The 24904-nt window shown below is 40.5% G+C and overlaps 1 protein-coding gene across 2 annotated transcripts in view; it reads right to left on the bottom strand.

Annotated features, from left to right (window-relative positions):
* The window catches only part of DCC (DCC netrin 1 receptor), a 1041949-nt gene that overhangs the window by 397380 nt on the left and 619665 nt on the right, over window positions 1-24904 (bottom strand). For both annotated transcript variants that reach the window (XM_089681618.1, XM_089681619.1), the window contains exon 7: window positions 22435-22555. In XM_089681618.1, the coding sequence (XP_089537744.1) occupies window positions 22435-22555 (121 nt within the window). The remainder of the gene's footprint in view (window positions 1-22434; window positions 22556-24904) is intronic.

The raw sequence follows: 24904 nt of genomic DNA, 5'->3' as shown, positions 1-24904 counted from the left end.
ACCAGGGACAGCTTTCGTAGGAGGATTTGCTTCATCTCTGTATAGCACTTGAGACTAAACATTTCACTGGGTATATGTAAGGGTTTACAATCACTTTAAGACACCAGCCATTTGATGGCTTGACAGTTGACTTGCTCCGGATTCTGTCTGCTCAAGTTTCAGTAAATCCCCCCCACAGATTTACAGGGGTGGATTAACTAGTCAAAGCCAAATAGACTGTGCACTTTTCAAGTGCAGTTGCTCCAGAGCTTAGTAAATTAGGGGACGCTTTGTTGACTTCCATCATCCAATCATGCACAAGCAAAAAATACTGTTTTTTCTATTTTCCTTGCATGTGATTGGGTATTCTTTGCAAAAAGAAGCTTTATTTCATCTATTAAGCTCTGGGGCAACTGCAATTGCAAAGTGCACAGTCTATTTCCCTTTAGTAAATCACCCCCCCAAGTTACTAAAAGGTCCACTGGAGCTGGTGATTGAGTCTAGACCCAGTCCCTAGTTATCAAACAGGACCTTTGTTATGGCTGCCTTTTCTCAGAGTCTCTATGACCTATAGCCATGACTGGGCACCAAAATAGCTGGTTCTTTTTTTTTCCACCAGCAGATACATTTACTACATGTTGCAGCTTTGACCCAGCGGGAAACCGTCGCCAAAGATCAGTTTCAGCATTTCAGCATATGTAAAATAGCCCCTTCCAATCAATGTCTGAGCACGATCTGCGTGTATATAATGAGATCCCGGCAGCAGCAGCTTCTGTATTCTGTGCTGCTTCTCCTCCTGAGTTGGATGTCGGCTGTGAAAAGTCTACATGCAGTTAATAAGCGCTCATCTCCAGGCTGATTCAATGATCAGTCATTTGTTTAAGCTGAATGTATGTCTGCGGCAAGAATGAGGGAGAATGCACTAGCAGCATTCCCCGCGGTCTTTTTGTGCGCCGTGCAGACTCTATTGCCTGGTATCTAACGTCCTAATGTTCTTTAATATGCCCTGAATGTATCAATCATCTCCGAACAAATGGCTCACACTGCTCTCCCTGTCTGCTCTTCCATTCTCCGTAGAAAAAAAGCTATCAACAGCCTCCAGCAGTAGAGGTGAGGATGGGGTGAATCTATCCAGCCATTCTTATGCAAGGCAGGTGGCCATATTGTGAGCCGCACCAAAAGTCTCTCCATTCGCTTGCATAGGTGCGGCAATACTGTGGCACCATGCATGAAATTTAGCACGCCACAGATAGTTTTGACCTCTATTTATAATATGCACTTAACAGACATCCAATCACTAAACTCTCATATGACCTTTAACCACTTCCAGTCCGGACACTTTTACCCCCTTCCTGTCCAGGCCAATTTTCAGCTTTCAGCGCTATCACACTTTGAATGACAATTGCGCGGTCATGTAACACTGTACCCATATGAATTTTTTACCATTTTTTTGAGACAGATAAAGCTTTATTTTGGTGGTATTTATTCACCGCTGGGATTTTAATTTTTTTTGCTATGTAAATGAAAAAGTGTAAAATTTTTGAAAAAAAGTGTTGTTCTTATAAAATTTTGCAAATAAATAATATTTCATCATAAATCTTGACCAAAATTTATTCCGTTATCTTTTTAGTAAAAAAAAAATAAGCCAAATTAGTGTATAACCAAAATTATAATTTTTAAACATTTTTTTTACATTTATATTTTATTTTTTTATATTATTATTTATATATTTTTTGGGGTTTTTTTTTACATACTGTCACCCTAGCAGTACAGTGTCACCATGGTGACACTATACTACTTGTGGGGGATGATAAAGATTTTTTTTTTTTTTTACACTGATTGCTTTTACACCCATATAGGATGTAAAAGCAATAATTTCTCTTTCTCTCTGTCCTCATTCTTGCAGCCATTGAGAACTACTGAGTGAGCTGTGATTGGTCACAGCTTGTCACATAGTACAAGGCTGTTGTGAATAGCCTTGTACCATGTGACCTCTGTGATCATTCACAGATTTCACACGCAGTAAGCAATGATGTTACAAGTGACTTCTTGCTTACTACTTTGCATGTGATCACTGATTGGCCAATCAGTGATCACATGATCAGGAACTTGTACAGAGGTCCCGTCCGATGATTGGTGTTTCACTGTGTCCTGAGGACACAGCGGGCACCGGATCGCGGTGCTGCGCGCTCCCAGAAAGTGTGCACAAGCAGGGTGTGGGGAGGCCGTTTATAAACGGCCACCCGACCCTGCACTGCCACCGTCCGGCCGTTTATATACATAGGTCAGAAAGGAGGTGGTTAATGCCATTTAAAAAGTCATTTCCAAACTATTTTATGTCTGAAGCTTTCATTAAAGCTGATCTCCAGCCAAAAACAATTCTTGGGCACGTGCGTTGTAAACTAGCTTGTGCCGTGTGTGTAGGCTGCAGCGTTCTGTAAACCTCACTCTCACTTTCACTCACCCCCATACCGAACGTCCGGCTCTGAGATTTACATCCGGCTTAACCTGGAAGGAAACTGTCACTCCCATACACTGCTTCCCAATCAACTGAGGCCAGGGAATTCCCCAACTGTATGTAAAAAGAGAGTGGAGATGCTTATGACATCTTTGACCCAATATGACCATAGTAGCTCAATGACTTTGACCCAATATGGCCATGTGGCCACATTAGGTCAATGATGTCATAAGCATCCCTGCCACTTTGTAACGTGAGCTGCAGCTTATCAAAACAAAAGTGCTCACTGGCTTCTGGGTCCGGACCCGAACTAGACTCTGAACAAATGCATGCTTAGCTGCAGTACACCGCCAATAATAGGTCACTCAGTAAATGAATGAATAAAGATACTAATGAATGAATACATGAATGGACACAAGGGGGTTTATTTACTAAAGCTGGAGAATGCAAAATTGTCAAATGCAAAATTGTATTGTCAAAGCTTAACTGAACAAGCTGAGGTTAGAAGCTGATTGGTCTCGATGCAGAAGTGAGCCTGATTTTGCACTCTCCAGCTTTAGTACGAATCTAAAATAACTAAATTAAATTTGGCCGAAATTCAAATCGATTTGAATTCGAAAACACATTCAAATTCTAAAACCAGTTTTAATTTGAAAACAAGAATAGAATAAAATAGAACAGAAAATAAAGAAATAGAAAAGAATAGAATAGAAAATAATAGAATTGAAAAGAATAGAGGAAAAGAGAACAGAATATAAAACAAAAGAATAGAACAGAACACAGTAGAAAATAAGTAAAAAAAAGAGTAAAACAGAACAAAATAGAATAGAAAATAAAGGAATAGAATATAATCCATTAGAATAGAAATTATTAGAATAGAATCTTTAGCTTTAGTACAAATCTAAAATAACTAAATTAAATTTGGCCAAAATTCAAATCGATTCAAATTCGAAAACACATTCTAAAAACAAATTCGAATTCTAAAACCAGTTTTAATTTGAAAACAATAATAAAATAAAATAGAACAGAAAATACAGAAATAGAAAATAATATAATAGAATTGAAAAGAATAGAATTGAAAAGAATAGAGGAAAAGAGAACAGAATAGAAAACAAAAGAATAGAACAGAACACAGTAGAAAATAAGTAAAAAAAAGAGTAAAACAGAACAAAATAGAATAGAAAATAAAGGAATAGAAAAGAAAAGAATCCATTAGAATAGAATAGAAATTATTAGAATAGAATCTCAAGGAACAGAATAGAAAAGATTAGAATAGAAAACTAAAGAATAGAATAGAAGGGAATAGAATCAATTAGAATAGAATAGAAAGGATTAGAATAGAAAATCAAAGAATAGAATAGAAAATCAAAGAACAGAATATAAAAAATAGGTTAAAACAGAGCAAAAGTGAACAGAAAATAAAGGAATAGAATATAATCAATTAGAATAGAATAGAAAAAATTAGAATAGAAAATCAAATAATAAAATAGAAAAGATTAGAATAAAGAATCAAAGAATAGAATAGTATAGAAAAACAATAGAATAGAATAAAATAGAAAGAACATAACTTCCTTCTGAAATTAATATTTTAAATAGAATGAATTTGAACAGAATACATTAGAATAGAATATAAAATAATAGAAAAGAATACAATAGATTAGAGAAGACTAAAATACTTTACGAAAAATTGTGAGCTGTGCTATGGTGACATGAGTAGTGATCAACAAAGGCACTGTGAAAATTTTGCCAGTATGGTCACGCAACTCTTCATATAGCCCATATACCATCAAAAACACATATGGATTGTGGATTATGGATTGTAACGTTCAAATTATTTTCAAATCCGTTAAAATTATTTTCGAATCTTTTTGAAATTTTGAATTCGGTCGAATTTGAATAAACAAAACGAATTCTGAAAAAGGAATTAAATGATTTTAACTATTCGAACTAAACAAAATTAGTGAAATAACGAATCAAAATGAAATGAAACAGTTTTTTTTGTCATTTTGCATGTCTAGATAAGAACTTCAATACGGAAAATTTCCTGTTTACCTAATTGATGAAAAAAAAAGAAAAAGTTTCCTGACAATAATCAACAAAGTAAGAAACCACTACATAAGTGTTTTAAGCCCTCATCATATACAGTAATGTATACAGCACTGAACCTTCATTCCTCCAGGACAGGAAGGTTGCTAGATACTTTATAACCCCCTGCACTTCATGAAAAACGAGCTAACAAAACATCTGTTTGGTTCAAGGTAATATTTCCTAGTAATAGGAACATATGTTTCTTGCTTCTCAAATATTTAGCTAAATTACTTCTGCTTAAGTGCTGCTCTTATATTCCTTTTATAAATGTTACCTTCGAAGAGTGAACAACCCTTGGAGCAAAGAGAAGATCTACATACTACATAGAGGCTATTGGTTTTTCTCCTTTGCTGTACAGGCTGTATATAAGACGCCCTTAGTATGACGTCCATGAATATGGATGCCAACATGACAGTGCCATAATTCCGAAGGGGACACATGGTGACATGGAAGCTTTCTTGGCCACCCTGCTTATAATGAAGTGTATGGCCAAATATTTTTGGACATCTGACCATCACATCTACAAAATGGCCATAAGTTTGTCGCTCCTCCACCAAATTATTGAGTTCAGGTGTCTCCAATGTGGCAATTGTGGCAACAGTTTTGGTTAATCTCTTTCTGTTCCAGCATGATAGGCCCCTGTGTTCAAAAGTTTTTTAAACCATGTTCCAACCTTTTGGTAACAATTGGATGAAAGCCCTTTTCTTTTCTAGCATGACTAGACCCTGTTTACAAAGCCAGCTCCATAACCAAAAAAAATGTGCACTCCATGCATGTGGTGACAATACAGGGAAAGACCTTTTCTGTTACAGCTTGGCTGTGCCCAAGTGTACAAAGTCAAGTCCACATTCAAAATGGCCCCCACAGAGCCCCAACGTCAACTCTACAGGAAGCCTTTGGGATTAATTGTGTCAGGACCTGGATCTGAATCTGGGGTCTCTTCTGAGCTTGGCAGTAATTCTTCTTGCTGAGCCACCTGAGATGATGGATAGTGGCCTGACTGATCGCATAAGACAACCTTGTCTTGTTTTTCTTGAACCTTGAACTACTTGTGATGCCACTCCCTGTTTGCCACATTGCTGTTCTCTATTCAGCTAATATCTCACTCTAGTCACTCCTGCTGCCACTCGTTACCAACCTTTGGCTTGTTCCTGAACTATGCTTCTCCTTGATCCCAACCTGCAACCACTTCTTACCGATGGCTTGTTTACTGACTATGCTTCCATTTGATCCCTACTTCCTATATCTGCTACAGGACCCCAGCTTGCTCACATCCTGATGGGGCAATCCTGAGGACCGCGACCTGGTGCTAACATGCACAAAACCCATCTCCACCATAAGAAGCTCTGGTGAATACCGGTAACTACTTAGACCCTTCAAGTGAGCCCACGTCATCCACCAGGGACTATCCTGCTGGTCAGTTGGAGTCTCTCTCAATTGCTATAGCTACTGGTCTTTGAGCCTGACCCCTTATCATGAAAAGTTGACATCTTTCACAGATTTGTGAGTCAGGTCTTCTCTCTTTTGCCTGAATGACCAGTAATTACTCTAGGCACACTCCAAAAACTTATATGTACATCATATATGATAAAAAATATTTCTTATATCCAATCACCTCCTGCAGGCCCGGACTGGGACGAAAAATAGGCCTGGGCATTTTAGACTGAGCAACCCCAAGCCCGTGAAACGCCAGGGCCTGGTCGCAAGAGCGATCTTTGTGACCCTGGAAGTCCTGCCACTAGTGTCAGTAGGTTTTTATTTTATTTTTTACAATATTTTATTTTAAGATTTTTTTTTTTTTTTTGTGGGAGCCCTGTTGGGAGGCTTTGCTGGGAGGGATAAACAGGAAGGAAAGAAGGAGAGAAAGAAAGGAAGGAAGGAAAGAGAAAGAAAGAAGGAAAGACAGAAAGTGAAAGAGATGAAAGATAGAAAGAAATAAGGGAAGGAAGGAGAGAACATACAAGACTACTGTGGAGTGTGGGCGGAGCACACACAGGAGGAGAGGGTGGGAGGAGAAGGGGCAGAACCAGCTTTCTCTCTCCTGTTTGTGGTGGGGGGGGACTGTCAGCACTGGGGATAGTCTATCCTGACAGATGCTCCACAGCAGCTGCATGGAGGGGGGAACCCAGCTGCAGCAGTGCAGGAGATGAAGGAGGGCCAGCCATGGGGGGAGCATACAGGAGCCCAGGGTAGCTGAAGATGAATAGGAGGGGCGGCTGAGCAGAACATAGAGGAACTAGACTGTGCATTTCTCTCCTGCCACCACTGAATGCCTACTTCTCCTCCTCTCCCCAGGCATTCAGTGGGGGCAGGAGAGAAATGCACGGTCTGGTTCCTCTACATGCCACCTGGTCTCCCCTCCTATCCAGGCAGCCCCCAGCCCACCAGACAAATTCCCGCTGTGCCCCATGGCCAGTCAGGGCCTGGCCTCCAGAGACCTGATGCAGGCTGAAGCTATCTCTAGTCTCAATGGCAGATCTGCAATTCTCCTGACTGCTCAGATCCATTTAGCTTGCGCTAATGAGGTCTGCAAACAACTGTTTTTATTTATTTTTCGGAGCTGTTCAGTTAAGAACAGACAGGTGAATATGTTGAAATGATTCCAGTGATAAAAATAAATGCATTTTATTTTCCAAATATTTAGTCTTGTCCAAAAAATAAATGAAGGAAATACACGCAGAATCACTAAACATTCCTTTCAATAACTATTGGACCAGCTCTGAACTATACATACAGGTCTTTCGTATTTTAACTATTTTGTTATGGCTGGCAAGGAATCAAGAGGAGAAGTTTATATTATTTATATTACTTCTAATCCCTGTTCAATAAAGCCAGAAGACACAATAATGGCTCACCTATTTATGGAGGATAAAGAGCAGAGGAATGCCAGCCTCCACAGCTTACCTCTCCTGAAAACGCGCCTGCCTGATTCCTGCTTACCTTTATGCAATTCTCTGACATACATTTCAAATGTAAATGCGCCCTTATGTAATCATCAGTTGGCTTTTTAAAGATTCGTTTAGCGTTCCCCAGAGTTGTTATAAACAACTGGCGTACTACATTCAGCTCCTAAAAGGCCGTTACGCTGTCCTCACCGCTGCATTAAAATAACACAAAAATTATATCTCACTACTATGCAAAGAAAGTAGGTGATTTCCATGGGGAGGGAAGCCTTATAGCGCCGACATGATCCACGCATCACGAATATTATCACAGCCAAAGAATCGCGTCCTGTGGGAAATATATTATTTACACTGGATCTGGAGAAAAAGGGAGGATGTGCGCAGACAAAAAGAATTCGTAACTGCTCCATTCTTTTTTAGCAGTTTCCCAGACACTGGTATTTACTAAAAGGTAGAAAATGTTACATATGAAATCATGTATCCTTACTGTCAACTGTTAAAGCCAAAATCTAGGCAAACAGATGAATTTAGAATTTAAATAGGAAATGGGAGCCTTTTAAACTGTAAAATGATTGGTATTTCTCTCAATTCAGTCCTGGGATTTACACAGACCTGCCAGACTACACAGCCAGGGGGGTGACCTGAGTTTTCTCTGCTGTAGGTAACTAGTTAAGCCAGGTCTTCTCTCTGCCGCCAGAAAAATGACCATGTCCATTGAGTTTAACCAATGAAAATAAGTGCATAGAAAACCTCTATATTTTTCACCCTATATCTACAATTTATTCAGAGGAAGGCAAAAAAAAAGTCTTAAAAAGTATGGTCTTATTTGCTCCAACAGATTGAAAAACAATCCTTCCTGAGTCCCTAAGGCAATTGGATATTTCTTGAATCAACCATTTCTGGTTATATTACTAAGTGTAAATATCCAGTTATATTATGTGACTGTAGGAATACATGGGCAACAAAGAAGCAGAAGCAGTTCATTCCCCTGCTTACATGGTTCTCCTCCTGTCAGCCCATAGCACTCTGGGAATCCTTTGTCATGTATTATACAATTAATAAATATAATTAAACATTTATTTTAAATATAGATTGTATACAAACAGTAAAAACAGCTTTAAAAATAGTTAAAACAAATACAACCTTCAAAAAATTTAAATAAAGCTAGACCAAAATGGTTATGGTTTGCCTTTAAAGGAACAATAGTGGTGGTGGTGGGGGGGATCTTTATGAAAATTGAGTTATATTAAATAGCTAAACTGTGCAAATACCCAACCATAATCGTGTACAAAGTAGCAAACACACCAAGAGGATAGCCCCTCTAAATCACAAATCAAATAAATAGCTTGTGTTGCGCTAATTAGCATACATCAAGACATTTTTCATAAATAATATACAAATATGTATGTCCAATAAAGGATGAACAAAAAGTTCTCAAGGGTGAACCATTGCCAAAAATAAATATTTTAAATAAACATGGAGGCTTACCAGATCCTTTGACCCCTTAATTATAGGGTGTCAATACACGTCTGGAAGACATTTGGTTATGTTGAAACGTGTCGGGTAAAGCCTACCTTCTTTTCTTTTTTGAAAGATGTTTTATATATGAATATATATATATATATTTACTTTATTCATTTTTAAAATTCCAAATATTACATATAACAAAAATAAATTGTCATACCATTACTATTCAATACATAACATGGAAAAACACACGAAAAAACATTACAATCCCTTCTTTAGACCTACCCCCTTAACACTCACCATCCCCCACCCTTCCAACCCCCCCTTAGCTCCCCGTTCCTCAACTTCCCTGGATAACCCCAGGACTCCCTTCTTCCTCAACATATCCCTTCTGGCGTCATCGCGTAAGATTGCAATTTTAGTTTGTTTCTGCTGATTGATGCTTTTTTATCTACTATAATTATAAGTGCATTTTCGTTCATCTAATAAAGTAGTCTTTAACCTACTGCACTATGAAAGGCACCTCTTTATTTCATATGAGTACATGGTGACCCCATAATACTGGGACGGCTTGAGGGAGCCTCGAGTGGTGCACATGATCTGACCTGAGACACATGAGCCTGGACGGAATCATATACAGTCATGGCCGAAATTGTTGGCACCCTTGATATTTTTCCTGAAAATCAAGTATTTCACACAAAAAAGGTATTGCATTAACACATGTTTTGCTATACACATGTTTATTCCCTTTGTATGTATTGGAACAAATATAAAACAGAGGCAGAAAAGCAAATATGACATAATGTCACACAAAACCCCAAAAATGGGCTGGACAAAAGTATTGGCACCCTTAACTTAATATTTGGTTGCACACCCTTTGGAAAACATAACTGAAATCAGTCGCTTCCTATAACCATCAATAAGCTTCTGACACCTCTCACCCGGAATTTTGGACCACTCTTCCTTTGCAAACAGCTCCAGGTCTCTCTTATTGGAAGGACACCTTTTCCCAACAGCAATTTTAAGATCTCTCCACAGGTGTTCAATGGGATTTAGATCTGGGCTCATTGCTGGCCACTTCAGAACTCTCCAGCGCTTCTTTGCCATCCATTTCTGAGTGCTTTTTGACGTATGTTTGGGGTCATTGTCCTGCTGGAAGACCCAGGATCTTGGACGCAAACCCAGCTTTCTGACACTGGGCCCTACAGTGCGACCCAAAATCCTTTGGTAATCCTCAGATTTCATGATGCCTTGCACACAGTCAAGGCACCCAGTGCCAGAGGCAGCAAAACAACCCCAAAACATCATTGAACCTCCACCATATTTTACCGTAGGTACTGTGTTTTGTTCTTTGTAGGCCTCATTCCGTTTTCGGTAAACAGTAGAATGATGTGCTTTACCGAAAAGCTCTATCTTGGTCTCATCTGTCCACAAGACGTTTTCCCAGAAGGCTTTTGGCTTACTCAAGTACATTTTGGCAAACTGTAGTCTTGCTTTTTTATGTCTCTGTGTCAGCAGTGGGGTCCTCCTGGGTCTCCTGCCATAGCGTTTCATTTCATTTAAATGTCGACGGATAGTTCGCGCTGACACTGATGCTCCCTGAGCCTGCAGGACAGCTTGAATGTCTTTGGAACATGTTTGGGGCTGCTTATCCACCATCCGGACTATTCTGCGTTGCAATCTTTCATCAATTTTCCTCATCCGTCCACGACCAGGGAGATTAGCTACAGTGCCATGGGTTGCAAACTTCTTGATAATGTTGCGCACTGTGGACAAAGGCAAATCTAGTTCTCTGGAGATGGACTTGTAACCTTGAGATTGTTGATATTTTGCCACAATTTTGGTTCTCAGGTCCTCAGACAGTTCTCGTCTCCTCTTTCTGTTGTCCATGCTTAGTGTGGCACAGACAGACACACAATGCAAAGGTTAAGTGAACGTCTCTCCTTTTTATCTGCTTTCAGGTGTGATTTCTATATTGCCCACACCTGTTACTTGCCCCAGGTGAGTTTACAGGAGCATCACATGCTTGTAACATTCTTATTTATCCGCAGTTGTGAAAGGGTGCCAATACTTTTGTCCAGCCCATTTTTGGAGGTTTGTGTGACATTATGTCGAATTTGCTTTCTTTCCTCCCTTTTTTTGTTTTGTCCCAATACACACAAAGGGAATAAACATGTGTATAGCAAAACATGTGTTAATGCAATACGTTTCGTGAGAAATACATGATTTCCTGGAGAAATATCAAGGGTGCCAACAATTTCGGCCATGACTGTATATCGGGCATGTATTGACTTCCTATAATTGAGGGATCAAAGGATCTGGTAAGCCTCCAGTTTGATATCATGGTGGTGCAATCTCACATTGGTGGTTATATTGGAATGAAGATTTTCCATTACTCATCACAGAATAAGAGGACTGTTCTCTATACCTTATAAGGAATGTTTCCCATATGTTTATATAAAATATTTATTTTTGGCAATGGTTTACTTCTGAGCATTTTTGTTTATCCTTTATTGGACATACATTATTTGTATATTATTTATGAAAAATTTCTTGATGTATGCAAATTTCACTTAGCGCAACATGAGCTATTTATTTGAAAATGTTAGTTGCCTGGCTATCTGTGGAGGCACTTCTTTTGGAGGTTCTAATTTTCATACTAGCGCTTGCGTCAGAGAAGTGCATCCTGGTAGTCAATATGTAAGAATGGTTCAAAAAGTTCCCCTTGACAAGGTTATTACTGACCCTGTGTAGGTGTCAATATAGATTGAGGACTCCAACCATTGGATGGGAAGGATAAAAGACCATGGATTTACTTTTTTTTAACAGTTTCAAAAATAAGATTTTGGAAGAGAGAGGGTTATTATAGCAATTTTAAATAATTATTTTTTAAAACCAGTGTTCTGCTTCCAGCAGGGGAAGGTATTATGCCTGTCCAGCCGGCAATATTAATTCTGACCATTAGATGGAGCTGGTAATAAATTTACTGTTTTACAGAAACTAGAGACTGTTTAGATAAGAGTTAAGTTGTAATAGAAATTTCCAAAATACTGAGAGAAAGGAAATAGATGCATCTTGGGAGCTCAGACGCCATCTTGGAAACTGGGAGAGCAGGAGCCAGCTCTCAGACCATATGTTGTGGACTCAGACTTGCATCCCTTTGCATCCCCTAAACGCAGTATTGCTGATAAGAATCCCTTATTACCATCTATAGCCTAACTATTCATTATGTTTTCTGTATGTTCTTGGATTGATTGTAGGTATGTGTCATCTGTTTTTTTCCTAATAGTTTCATCCCACCCTGTTTTTAAAAAAAGCTTCAAGATTACGTTCAGTCTGGTTTATTGCAGAATAGGCAGGTTTAGCTGCATATCGAGTTACACACAGGGAAACGTGTAGCAAGGACAAAAAACAAACGGAATTGGGTATATTTTTTTCTCCTAGATTGTAAGCTCCAAAGAGCAGGGCCCTCAATCCCCTCATGTTTTGCATTGTATTGGTATTGTTTTGTCACATGTTCTGTCCCCCTTTGTAATGTACAGCGCTGAGTGAACTATCGGCGCTTTATAAATACTGTATAATAATAATAATAATAATAATAATAATAATAACTATTCTTGTAAAGTGGTAAACACTCAAAAATCATTTGAAGAAGGCACAGATAAGCTGAACATGCAGTCTGTCACCTTTTCAGGGCAATGCGGATAAGGAAGAGCCATGGAACATTGATATTTTTAGAAGGGAGCTCTGTTTTTTTTATGCGTGCCCATCTTGAAGAACCCGACCATCGATGAAGAGAATATGGGATTGTATCAAAGCGGCTTGTGGTCCTAAAGTCATTCACCCCAGGTTGGTATATCTGCAGATCTTTTTTATTTATCAGAATAGAAAAAAATACACACACACACACGCATATGCATATTGTATAAATATTACATATATATATTGTGGGAACTCGCTTCAAAATGGTAGAGCTCTTCTTGTTAAAGCACACAGCAACTCGCTTCTTTTTAAGGGCCTTTTTGCCCAATTTTATTTACAAGAAAGTTCAAATAACAAAAATGCTTCCCACACAGGGGTATCCACGATCAAACAAATTAACAGTATTCAGCCTCCTGGCTTGTACGCAGTTTTAAGTCTGCCTCCTGCAGACTCTTCCCAAAATATGGCACTAGCACACAGCTAGTCTGGCTTCCACCTGACTACAAGGCAGAGACCTCCCGTCTGCAAGGGTGGAGCCCTCCTGACTCCTATCTGCCGGGGTGGAGCCCTCCTGCCTCCTATCTGCCGGGGTGGAGCCCTCCTGACTCCGTTTGCCGGAGTGGAGCCCTCCTGACTCCTATCTGCCAGGGTGGAGCCCTCCTGCCTCCTATCTGCCGGGGTGGAGCCCTCCTGACTCCGTTTGCCGGAGTGGAGCCCTCCTGACTCCTATCTGCCAGGGTGGAGCCCTCCTGACTCCTATCTGCCGGGGTGGAGCCCAGAACTATGGTTAGGACTCTATAAAAAGGCCTGCACACACCTGTGCAATCAGTGTGCTGAGGGTTCTCAAAACACGGACCCCGGATTGGAGATTTCATCCCTCCCAGATCTCTTTGAAATCTCCAGGCTCCAGATCCCAAAACAGACTTAATAAGTAAATGAGGAAACTGAAAAGCCAGTTTCCTCTGCAATACATCAACTCTCTGGAGCCCCTCAACCTGCCTGGTTGAGAATCCAGGGTTTTCAGCTTGATTTTGGCCATGGCAGGACACCGCACTGCCACTATACATATATATATATATATATATATATATATATATACAGTCATGGCCGAAATTGTTGGCACCCTTGATATTTTTCCTGAAAATCAAGTATTTCACACAAAAAAGGTATTGCATTAACACATGTTTTGCTATACACATGTTTATTCCCTTTGTATGTATTGGAACAAATATAAAACAGAGGCAGAAAAGCAAATATGACATAATGTCACACAAAACCCCAAAAATGGGCTGGACAAAAGTATTGGCACCCTTAACTTAATATTTGGTTGCACACCCTTTGGAAAACATAACTGAAATCAGTCGCTTCCTATAACCATCAATAAGCTTCTGACACCTCTCACCCGGAATTTTGGACCACTCTTCCTTTGCAAACAGCTCCAGGTCTCTCTTATTGGAAGGACACCTTTTCCCAACAGCAATTTTAAGATCTCTCCACAGGTGTTCAATGGGATTTAGATCTGGGCTCATTGCTGGCCACTTCAGAACTCTCCAGCGCTTCTTTGCCATCCATTTCTGAGTGCTTTTTGACGTATGTTTGGGGTCATTGTCCTGCTGGAAGACCCAGGATCTTGGACGCAAACCCAGCTTTCTGACACTGGGCCCTACAGTGCGACCCAAAATCCTTTGGTAATCCTCAGATTTCATGATGCCTTGCACACAGTCAAGGCACCCAGTGCCAGAGGCAGCAAAACAACCCCAAAACATCATTGAACCTCCACCATATTTTACCGTAGGTACTGTGTTTTGTTCTTTGTAGGCCTCATTCCGTTTTCGGTAAACAGTAGAATGATGTGCTTTACCGAAAAGCTCTATCTTGGTCTCATCTGTCCACAAGACGTTTTCCCAGAAGGCTTTTGGCTTACTCAAGTACATTTTGGCAAACTGTAGTCTTGCTTTTTTATGTCTCTGTGTCAGCAGTGGGGTCCTCCTGGGTCTCCTGCCATAGCGTTTCATTTCATTTAAATGTCGACGGATAGTTCGCGCTGACACTGATGCTCCCTGAGCCTGCAGGACAGCTTGAATGTCTTTGGAACATGTTTGGGGCTGCTTATCCACCATCCGGACTATTCTGCGTTGCAATCTTTCATCAATTTTCCTCATCCGTCCACGACCAGGGAGATTAGCTACAGTGCCATGGGTTGCAAACTTCTTGATAATGTTGCGCACTGTGGACAAAGGCAAATCTAGTTCTCTGGAGATGGACTTGTAACCTTGAGATTGTTGATATTTTGCCACAATTTTGGTTCTCAGGTCCTCAGACAGTTCTCGTCTCCTCTTTCTGTTGTCCATGCTTAGTGTGGCACAGACAGACACACAATGCAAAGGTTAAGTGAACGTCTCTCCTTTTTATCTGCTTTCAGGTGTGATTTCTATATTGCCCACACCTGTTACTTGCCCCAGGTGAGTTTACAGGAGCATCACATGCTTGTAACATTCTTATTTATCCGCAGTTGTGAAAGGGTGCCAATACTTTTGTCCAGCCCATTTTTGGAGGTTTGTGTGACATTATGTCGAATTTGCTTTCTTTCCTCCCTTTTTTTGTTTTGTCCCAATACACACAAAGGGAATAAACATGTGTATAGCAAAACATGTGTTAATGCAATACGTTTCGTGAGAAATACATGATTTCCTGGAGAAATATCAAGGGTGCCAACAATTTCGGCCATGACTGTATATAGTGATTGAAAAGTAACTCCCTATTTTAAAATATTTATTCATTTTTTATATGAAGTTACTTTTTTCTCAATTCTTTAATGTATGTTCCTTAATCTATGACAATTGAATCTGTATTGTTGTTTTTCTTTTCAGATTGATTATTTTGTTTTAAAATTCGAAGCCCTATAAAGATGTCCAGACGTTTAACCGTACAAGAGCGTGCCCAGTTAGCGGCACGCTACGAAGTCAGTTGTTCAAGTGCAAAGATGGTGGAGGGACATCAAAGGAAAACATGCTGAGATCGATGCAAAGACCATCAAGAACTGTCATGCAAAACTCATGGCGATAGGTTCTGTAATGGATGCTCAAAGAAGCGGTCTCCCTTCCAATGCCAGTGACCAGGAGGTAGTGAGAACAATTCAAAAATTGTTCACTCAGAGCCCAAAAAAGTCCATTCGACAAGCATCAAGGGGAAGTGGCCTCTCTTTTCACTGTGCTCAAGAAGAATTTTAAATAAAACTCCATGTTATGTGTGTTCTTATATTCATTTTTTGTAAAAATAATGATTAAAAAATAAATGATAAGATTTATAAGATAAGGAGTTACTTTTCAATCACCCTGTATATATATATATATATATATATATATATATATATATATTCACACAATTTTATAATGAACTGTATATTAGATTTTATTTATTTATTTATCGTGAAAGGGGAAGACTTTTGGGGATTGTGATGCTTTGTGACAATCTCTCCATTTTTGTTTTTCTTTTTTTATTCCTTTGTGCTTTATTTCACATTGATCCCCCTAAACAGAATTTTGCTTTTTATGTAGATCTTTTTTTCTGCATGACCCCCCGCAACCATCTGCGCTAACCCAAGCATTCGACTTGCCTTTCTGTAACAAATAGATAAATAATGAATACCAAAAATGCACGGATGCCTTTGAATTTAATTAAAAGTAAGGTCCGTTTGAATTACAGATCTGGAATTCAGTACACAGCTTGGGTGCAATGGCAGGCACATTGTTATTCCCACCATGAAGCCATCTGAAATTACATGAAGCGGAAGTTACCCAACAAGATAAAAAAAAAAAGAAAATAAGATTGGTTTGCAGAAGGCAAGTGACACCTTTCTCTGTAAATCCCTCAGCTTCAAATGATTGTAATTTCACTCCAGTTACTGGACCATAACAGCTGAATAATTTATGCAAAAATAAAAACTATCCAGAGTGGATGGAACAGGAATTAGCTTTAAGGCAGGACTCCAGCCAAACAGTCAAACACATGGCTGAAATACATATTAATGAACTGCGAAGCTGCCAAAAGAATTGAAATTTTTATATTCAGCCCGATTCACACACCTGCCACACTATATAGCTAGAGGCAGGGGCGGACTGACCATTTGGAAACTCGGGCACTGCCCGAGAGCCCGGGGTCAGTAGGGGGCACCATGAGATGCCCCTGGTACCTTTTTCATAGGCTTTTTTGAGTTTGGGCAAGGACACAGGGGCCCATGATCCCCTATTGCCTGGGAGCCCCATGAGTTGTCAGTTCGCCCCTGGCTAAAGGTTTACACTAGTCAGCTCTGCAGTTTGTTGTGTTATCTCCTGTCCTGCAATCTGTTCAAAGCATTATGAATGAGGTCTAAACCATGCCCCCCCTGGAAGGATGACTAAACATCCCCAGTGTCTGAAACATGTTAGGGTGACTATATGGGGCACTATAAAAGAGCGTGATTAACTGACAGCCACTGTCAGTCTGAATTCTGTTGTGTAGGGGAAGACAGGAAATTAATATTATAATGAATATAATAATTAAACTAGACAATTACTTAAATTAATAGAAAAAATAAAATTTTATATATATATATATATATATATATATACACACACACTCATATATATATATATATACACACACTCATATATATATATATATATATATATATATATAAAATAATTATAGTGTGATATTATGATTATACAGGACTTATATAGCGCCAACAGTTTGCTCAGCACTTTACAAAATGAAGGTAGACATTATAGTTAAAATACAATTTGGTACAAGAGGAAACAGAGGGCCCTGCTCGTTAGAGCTCATATATATATATATATATATATATATATATATATATATATATATATATATATATATATATATATACACAGTATATGTATTTATCACAATGGGGAGCTGCATGTAAAATAAAGTATTTCCAAAGTGGACTCCAAAAAACGCTGAACAGTAAAAGTAGAGGAGTGGGAGTAGAATGCAGTGACAGCATATTGTTTTATCCATTGATAACTGGCCACTATATTAGGTACACCTGTTCATTTGCTTGGTAACACAACTGCTAATCATTTAGGCATCTAGATGTGGTGAAGATGACTTGCTGAAGTTCATAAGAATGGAGAAGAAAGGGGATTTAGGTGACTTTGAATGTGGCATGGTTGTTGGTGCCAAACGGGCTGGTCTGAGTATTTCAAAACTGCTGATCCATTGGCATTTTTATGCACAGCCATCTCTAGGAAAATTGAAATTCGACAGACCAGGCAATGTTTGTTTAATCTTCTAATGTTCAATTTGGGTGAGCCTAAGCGAATTGTGGCTTCCATTTCCTGTTCTTATCTGACAGGAGTGGTACACGAAGTGGTCTTCTGCTGCTGTAGTCCATCTGCTTTTAGGTTTGAGGCGTTGTGTGTTCAGAAATGGTATTCTACATACCTTGGTTGCAATGAGTGAATATTTCAGATACTGTTGCCTTTCTATCATCTCGACATCAACAAGGTATTTTTCGTCCACACAAATGCGGCCCACTGGATATTTTCTCTTTTTCGGACCATTCTCTGTAAACCCTAGAGATAGTTGTAGTGAAAATCCCAGAGGATCAGCGTTTTTTTAAATACTCGGACCAGTTCGTCTGGTACCAACAACCATGCCACATTCAAAGTCACTTAAATTCCCTTTCTTCTCCATTCTTATGCGCGGTTTGAACTTCAGCAAGTCGTCTTCACCATGTCTACATGTCTAAATGCATTGAGTTGCTACCATGTGATTGGCTGATTAGCAATTTATGTTACTAAGCAATTGAACAGGTGTATCTAACAAAGTGGCTGGTGAGTGTGTGTGTATGTATATATATATATAGAGAGAGAGAGAGAGAGAGAGAGAGAGAGAGAGGAGAGATAGAGAAGAGGGGGGGGTAGAGAGAAGAGAGGGAGAGAGAGATAGAGAGGAGAGAAAGAGAGAGAGGGGGGGGAGAGGAGAGAGAGAGAGAGAAGAGAGGGGGAGAGACAGGGGGAGGGGAAGAGGGGGGGAGAAATAGGAGAGAGGGGGGGGGGTAGGAGAGAGAGAGGAGAGAGAGATAGAGAGAAGAGGGGGGGAGAGAGAGAGAGGGAGGGGGGCAGAAAGAGAGAGAGAGAGAGAGAGATAGAAGAGAAGAGGGGGGAGAGAGAGGGGAGATAGGAAAGAGAGGGAGAGAAAGGGGGGGGGGTAGAGAGGAGAGAGAGAGGGGGGAGAGAGAGAGAGATAGGAGAAGGGGGAGATAGGAGAGAGAGAGGAGAAAGGAGAGAGAGATAGGAGAGAGAGGAAGAAAGAGAGGAGAGATGGGGGGAGCGGGGGGAGGGAAGAGAGAGACGGGAGAGAGACAGAGGGGGGAGGGGGAGAGAGAGGGAAGAGAGAGAAAGGGGGAGAGAGATATTTTTTTCCCTCCCTTAATTTAATCCCCTTCTGAACCTATGCCAAGATACAAGAGGTAAATGTATCAAATCCCATAGGGCTCTGTATTTCATGAGGCTACCAACCCTGGAAAAGATCATCATTTTATTGTTTCCTTATAAATAATAGTGAACAAAGAATCTCATAAATTAAGTTTATTCAGAAACTCACTTGCTCCTACATCCCCAGAAGTGGAAACAAATCCACACACAGCTTTTATTGTCTCTGCAAGTTACAGGTCTGTGGACTCTCCCAGGCCAGTAATTCATCACTGGGAGCAACTTTTATGGCTTTAGTCCTTCTCATTGAGCTGAGATGAGGGAGGTCAGGTGGGGTAGTGTGGGAAGCTCAGGTACCCAAAGCTACAGATAAAATCAGACAGGCCCCTGGTGTGCAATTCCTCCTAAATCTACTGATAACAAAGTATATATCACATCAGCCTGGCTCAGGAACTTTTGCAGAAACAACACAGCACATTTTGGAATTTAATTTTCAGCATTTTCTCTATCTTTTAAAGCAGACCTGTCACAAACCAGAACAATACAGCCGTAGCACATGAAGAAAAATGTAGAAACCTGTATTGAGGGGAATATATACATCACCATGGCGGACAGGCTTCTGAAAATGCTAATTTCTTGGCTGCAGTGTTTTGCTGGTCACTAACCTACAACACGCACATCACGCAGATCAGGAATGTCAATATGATATCAGAACTTCTGATCTGCATACTTGTTGTAGGTGAGTGACCCAAGAAATACTAAAACCATTGGACAGTCATGAAACAAAGAGAAAAGGACAGCCATTGTTTCCCCAAAAATTGTCTTTGTGCAGGCAACCTTAAAGAAGAGGTTAAAACTGGGTGTACACTGGTAGATTTCTTTTTTCACCCAAACTGCGAGCTAAATGAAAAAAATTGAATAGATTCCTCCATCCACACTATACACATGGATGGACGAGTCTCAAGGCATCAGCTGTCAGAATACCCAAAGAATGGCTGCATCTGATTGGATGCAGTCACTTTTCAGCCAAACACTTTCCATCTGGCTCCTATGATTTTTTTTTAATCAAAGGATTTCAGGCAGGAGGGTGGCGACAGGGCCACTTACAGAGGAAATTTCATCAGAACTAGCTGAAATTCACATAGAATATGGCCAGCTTTAGAAGAGGTTGTCTTGTAAAAACAATCATTAGATCCAGAGATATGAGCAAGCTACTGTTAAATATACAGCTGAATACACAACCTCCCTATTCTTCTAATTGGGCAACAAAGGAACAGAATCACACAGATAACGTTCCCCCTGTGCCTTCACCTCTTGTAAGCACGTTCACAGTGTCAGACTGACAGCATTGTGCAAATTAATGTAGCTCCGTCTGCTTTCCTTTCTTAGTCTAAGTCAGCCTTTTCCAAAAAAATTTTTACCACACAGGAACATCTGGAGTAGTTTTCAGGTTTTGTGGAACCCCTCTAAGATGCAATTCAGTAAACAATTGACCATCCAGTAACATAACCGGCATTGTAGACCAAAGTAATCTACAGGAAGGGGTTGATTGTATTGTGCTGACTGAAGACATGGCACATTATGTAATGCTCTCCTTTGACATGGCGCCATTTAAATGCCAAGTCCACCCACATCTACGTTTTCACATATGGGTGATATTGCGGAAAACAATCATTAGATCCAGAGATATGAGCAAGCTACTGTTAAATATACAGCTGAATACACAACCTCCCTATTCTTCTAATTGGGCAACAAAGGAACAGAATCATACAGATAACGTTCCCCCTGTGCCTTCACCTCTTGTAAGCACGTTCAGTGTCAGACTGCTTTCCTTTCTTAGTCTAAGTCAGCCTTTTCCAAAAAATTTTTTACCACACAGGAACCTCTGGAGTAGTTTTCAGGTTTTGTGGAACCCCTCTAAGATGCAATTTTGAGATGCAATTCAGTAAACAATTGACCATCCAGTAACATAACCCGCATTGTAGACCAAAGTAATCTACAGGAAGGGGTTGATTGTATTGTGCTGACTGAAGACATGGCACATTATGTGATGCTCTCCTTCGACATGGCGCCATTTAAATGCCCAGTCCACCCACATCTATGTTTTCAAATATGGGTGATATTGCGGAAAGGGAATAATTGGCTTTCAAAGACCCAAGCAGTAAGATGTTCACACTAGAGCTTCAGGGGTCTCACTTGCCCTGCTACATTCTTCACTTCTCTATAATGGTTGAATTATAGGTGGGGCTCAAAATTTAGATTCAAATATCTCATTGCCAAAACTCTAGGGAGATATAGGCGGCTGTGCATTGCTCCTATCTGTCCTTCGTTTGGAAAGACTGACCTTTAGTTAGGACCTTTAGTTATCCCTCTGCCGCTCTTTCCTCCTATGTTTTCTCTCTCTCTGGTCTGATGACCGTTTTAAAAAATGTGGTATTTAACTATTAGAAGTGTTATGCTACACTAAACTGGTGATGCCGCAGCATCCTGGGGTGTCACAAAGAGTCTTCAAGGGTGTCTTGGTAACATCCATCACTGAGCGCGACCCTGTGTAAACTCCTGTTGACAAAGCAGAGAGAGAAAGCACACCTCGCACCTCCTGCCAGGTCTCTCCCGCTCCGTGTTGCTATGAGTACTACTGCCAGCAAAACAGAAAGCAGTGTGTGGCGTTCTCCCACTTCCTACCAACAGATGGTGTCATCGGTTGCTAAGGACATGTGCGGCACACACCGCTTTCTGATTTGCTGGCAATATTACACATAGCAGGAGGGAGAAGGAGAGATGGAGGGGGAGGGATTTGTCCTAGGAAGGGGGACATAAGGATTGTGCTAGGAGAGGGGGTTTTGAGAGCAGGGTTTGTGCTAATTCTTGATGACAACCCCATGCATCTAGCAAATGCACTTACATTCACGCCCAAAAAATTGTGACATGTGGGAACATGCAAAAAAGCTTGCGCTTGGATGCACCTCCTGGTGTGAACAAGCCCTCAGACTGGTGCACATCAGGGTGCCTTGACTGAAAAAAGGTTGAAAAACACTGCTCTAAACTATGTAATCATCCTCTAAATTAGAGCAATTGTATAATAGATAAGTATTGATGAAAAGAGTAAGTTTAACCAATGATTTTTTTTGGCATAACAATTTTTGGTGGTCTCCATAACTGGCAGTGTAGTAAAATTGTGTCCTTCGCTTACGTACTTTTTGCTAAAAACTGTCCATCTTTTTTCACTTCCAAAAATTGCAATGAATCAACTAACTGGGACCCACCAGAGCTAAGATATCCATTTTAAATGGACTGACCCTTTAACAGACTAATAAAATGTCATTTGTTACAATGTTCAGATGTTGCATATCACAAATCACTGGCAAGCATGCTACAGATAAAATGTATTACTTACCGGGTTCAGGGATGATGAGCTGAGCATATGTCTCAGCGGTCCCAGCCTCGTTCTCAGCGATACACTGATAATAACCTTCATCCGACTTCACAAGACCTAATATCCTGAGATTGCTGCCACTCTGCAATGAGCAAAATACATCATTATGAAGAATCTGGCAGATGAAAGGAAAACCGCATGTCCTGCAGATAATCAGAGCTACACCTAGGCAGCTAACTGTAACAACATATTTCCTTTTAATAAAAAATATCTTCCATTGCATCACGCAGATAAGGGAACACTCACATTCCATCATGGGATTTGAACCAGTTGAAGTCCGGTTTAGGGTGAGGTGTGGCTACATACATATTTTGTAAGACATTTGGGGGTTTATTTACTAAAGCTGGAGAGTCCAAAATCAGACTCCCTTCTGCATGGAAACCAATCAGCTTCTAACCTTAGCTTGTTCAATGAAGCTTTGGCAATGAAATCTGGAAGCTGATTGGTTTCTATGCAGAAGCGAGTCTGATTTTGCACTCTCCAGCTTTAGTAAATAAACCCCTTGGGGTCTAACATGCAATATACCAAGAGAACTACACAAAATACAAGCTCCGACGGCAGCCACACATGGGTTACAGATCATGGATGGCTAGTTCTCCTTAAGGGTAAAGGGGACATGGAACTGCTGGATTTTGTTCTTCACAGGACATTCTTCTCTACTGGACATTTCTTTGCACTGCAAGACAGCCAAGCTGAAGTCTGCAAACCTGGACTTGTTAAAGGGCTTTAAAGTAAGGCCCCTTTCACACATGTGGACCATTTTTTCTTTTGTTTACAAATGTTTTTATTGAGAGATAGACAACAAAAACAGCACCACTTCATGAGGTGTTATTATTATTATTATACAGTATTTATAAAGCGCCAATAGTTCGCTCAGCGCTGTACATTACAAAGGGGGACAGAACATGTGACAGAACAATAACAATACAATGCAAAACATGAGGGGTTCGAGGCCCCTGCTCTTTCGAGCTTACAATCTAGGAGGGAGGGGATGGTGGCACAGGAGGAGATAGCTGTGGGGGATGGGGTGGTAGGAAGAGTGGAGGAGGTCGGTCAAGTTAGCAGGGGGTAGGGTAGGCTTCCCTGAAGAGATGGGTTTTCAGGGTGCGCCTAAGGGAGAGGAGAGTAGGTGATAATCTGATGGGTTGGGGCAGGGAGTTCCAGAGCATGGGTGACACCTTGGAGAAGTCCTGAAGGCGGGCATGGGAGAAGGAGACCAGGTAACTAGAGAGAAGGAGGTCTTGTGAGGAGCGGAGTGTGCGTGGTGGGCGGTACTTGGATATTAGGTCAGTGATGTAGTTCGGGGCAGTATGGTGGACGGCTTTGTACGTCAGTGTTAGGATTTTGAATTTGATCCGTTGCGCAATCGGAAGCCAGTGGAGGGATTGGCAGAGGGGGGGTGGCGGAGATGGAGTGGTTGGAAAGGTGAATGAGTCTGGCAACCGTATTCAGGATCGACTGAAGCGGGGATAGCCAGCGGCGAGGCAGGCCAGTGAGGAGGGAGTTGCAGTAATCGAGTCGTGATATGATGAGGGAGTGGATGAGCTATAAGGTATGAGGTATAACATACATCAAGATAAAAGGCACATAAGTAAAAAACTGTATTATAAAACAGAGTCATAGAAGAAGAAAGTTTGAGTACATGAATGAGGTAGGTAGTAAGATATGCAGAACAACTACACAACCAACAAAGATACAATGCCCATAAATCTATGATAACCCATCAATCTAACAATAAATGCCAAAATGTCTTCCAACCATCACATTTTCTGTTAAATAATTGCATCCTATCTAGCAATGTATATTGAATACGTTCCATGAGCATAACCATATCAACTTTCCGCAAAACAGAGGACAAAGACACTACTGGTGACTTCCAATGAAGGGCAATTGCCCATAGGGTAGAGACACAGATAGTGTGAATTAGCTTTGCAACAACAAATTTACCGGAGTATCTGCCAAGGCCGAAGCCATCTCAGAAACTCTACGCCAGATCAAAGAAAGACCAGGGCAAGCCCGAACATATGCACAAGGGTACCAGCAAGGCCACAACCCCTAAGACAGAGCCCCCTAAGTGCGACTTTCCTGGAAACATGATATGTAGTCTAGAGGGGGTATAATACCAACGGGTTAAAACTTTAAGGGCCATCTCATGAACTGAGATAGACCTAGAGCCCCTACGTATATTACCACCATGGACTCCCAGTCCTCTTCTGAAAATGTAATACCGCAATCAGCCTCCCATTTCTGCCTATATAAGTGGGGTGAGGAAAAGATGGCATTCGAAAAGGAGCGATATATATATCTGAAATAAGACCCCTACAGCTGGGAGAGTCATGACTGATACGTGCAAAATAAGTGATCAGGGACGAAGGTGTCAGTCCAAAATGAGAACTAAAAAAGTGTCTTATTTGCCAATATTGATAATATT

Source organism: Staurois parvus, unplaced genomic scaffold, assembly GCF_062004578.1.
Source record: "Staurois parvus isolate SC_StPar_1 unplaced genomic scaffold, SC_StPar_1.0 ptg000272l, whole genome shotgun sequence".
Classification (NCBI taxonomy): Eukaryota; Metazoa; Chordata; class Amphibia; order Anura; family Ranidae; genus Staurois; species Staurois parvus.
This window is presented reverse-complemented; position numbering and strand designations above follow the sequence as displayed.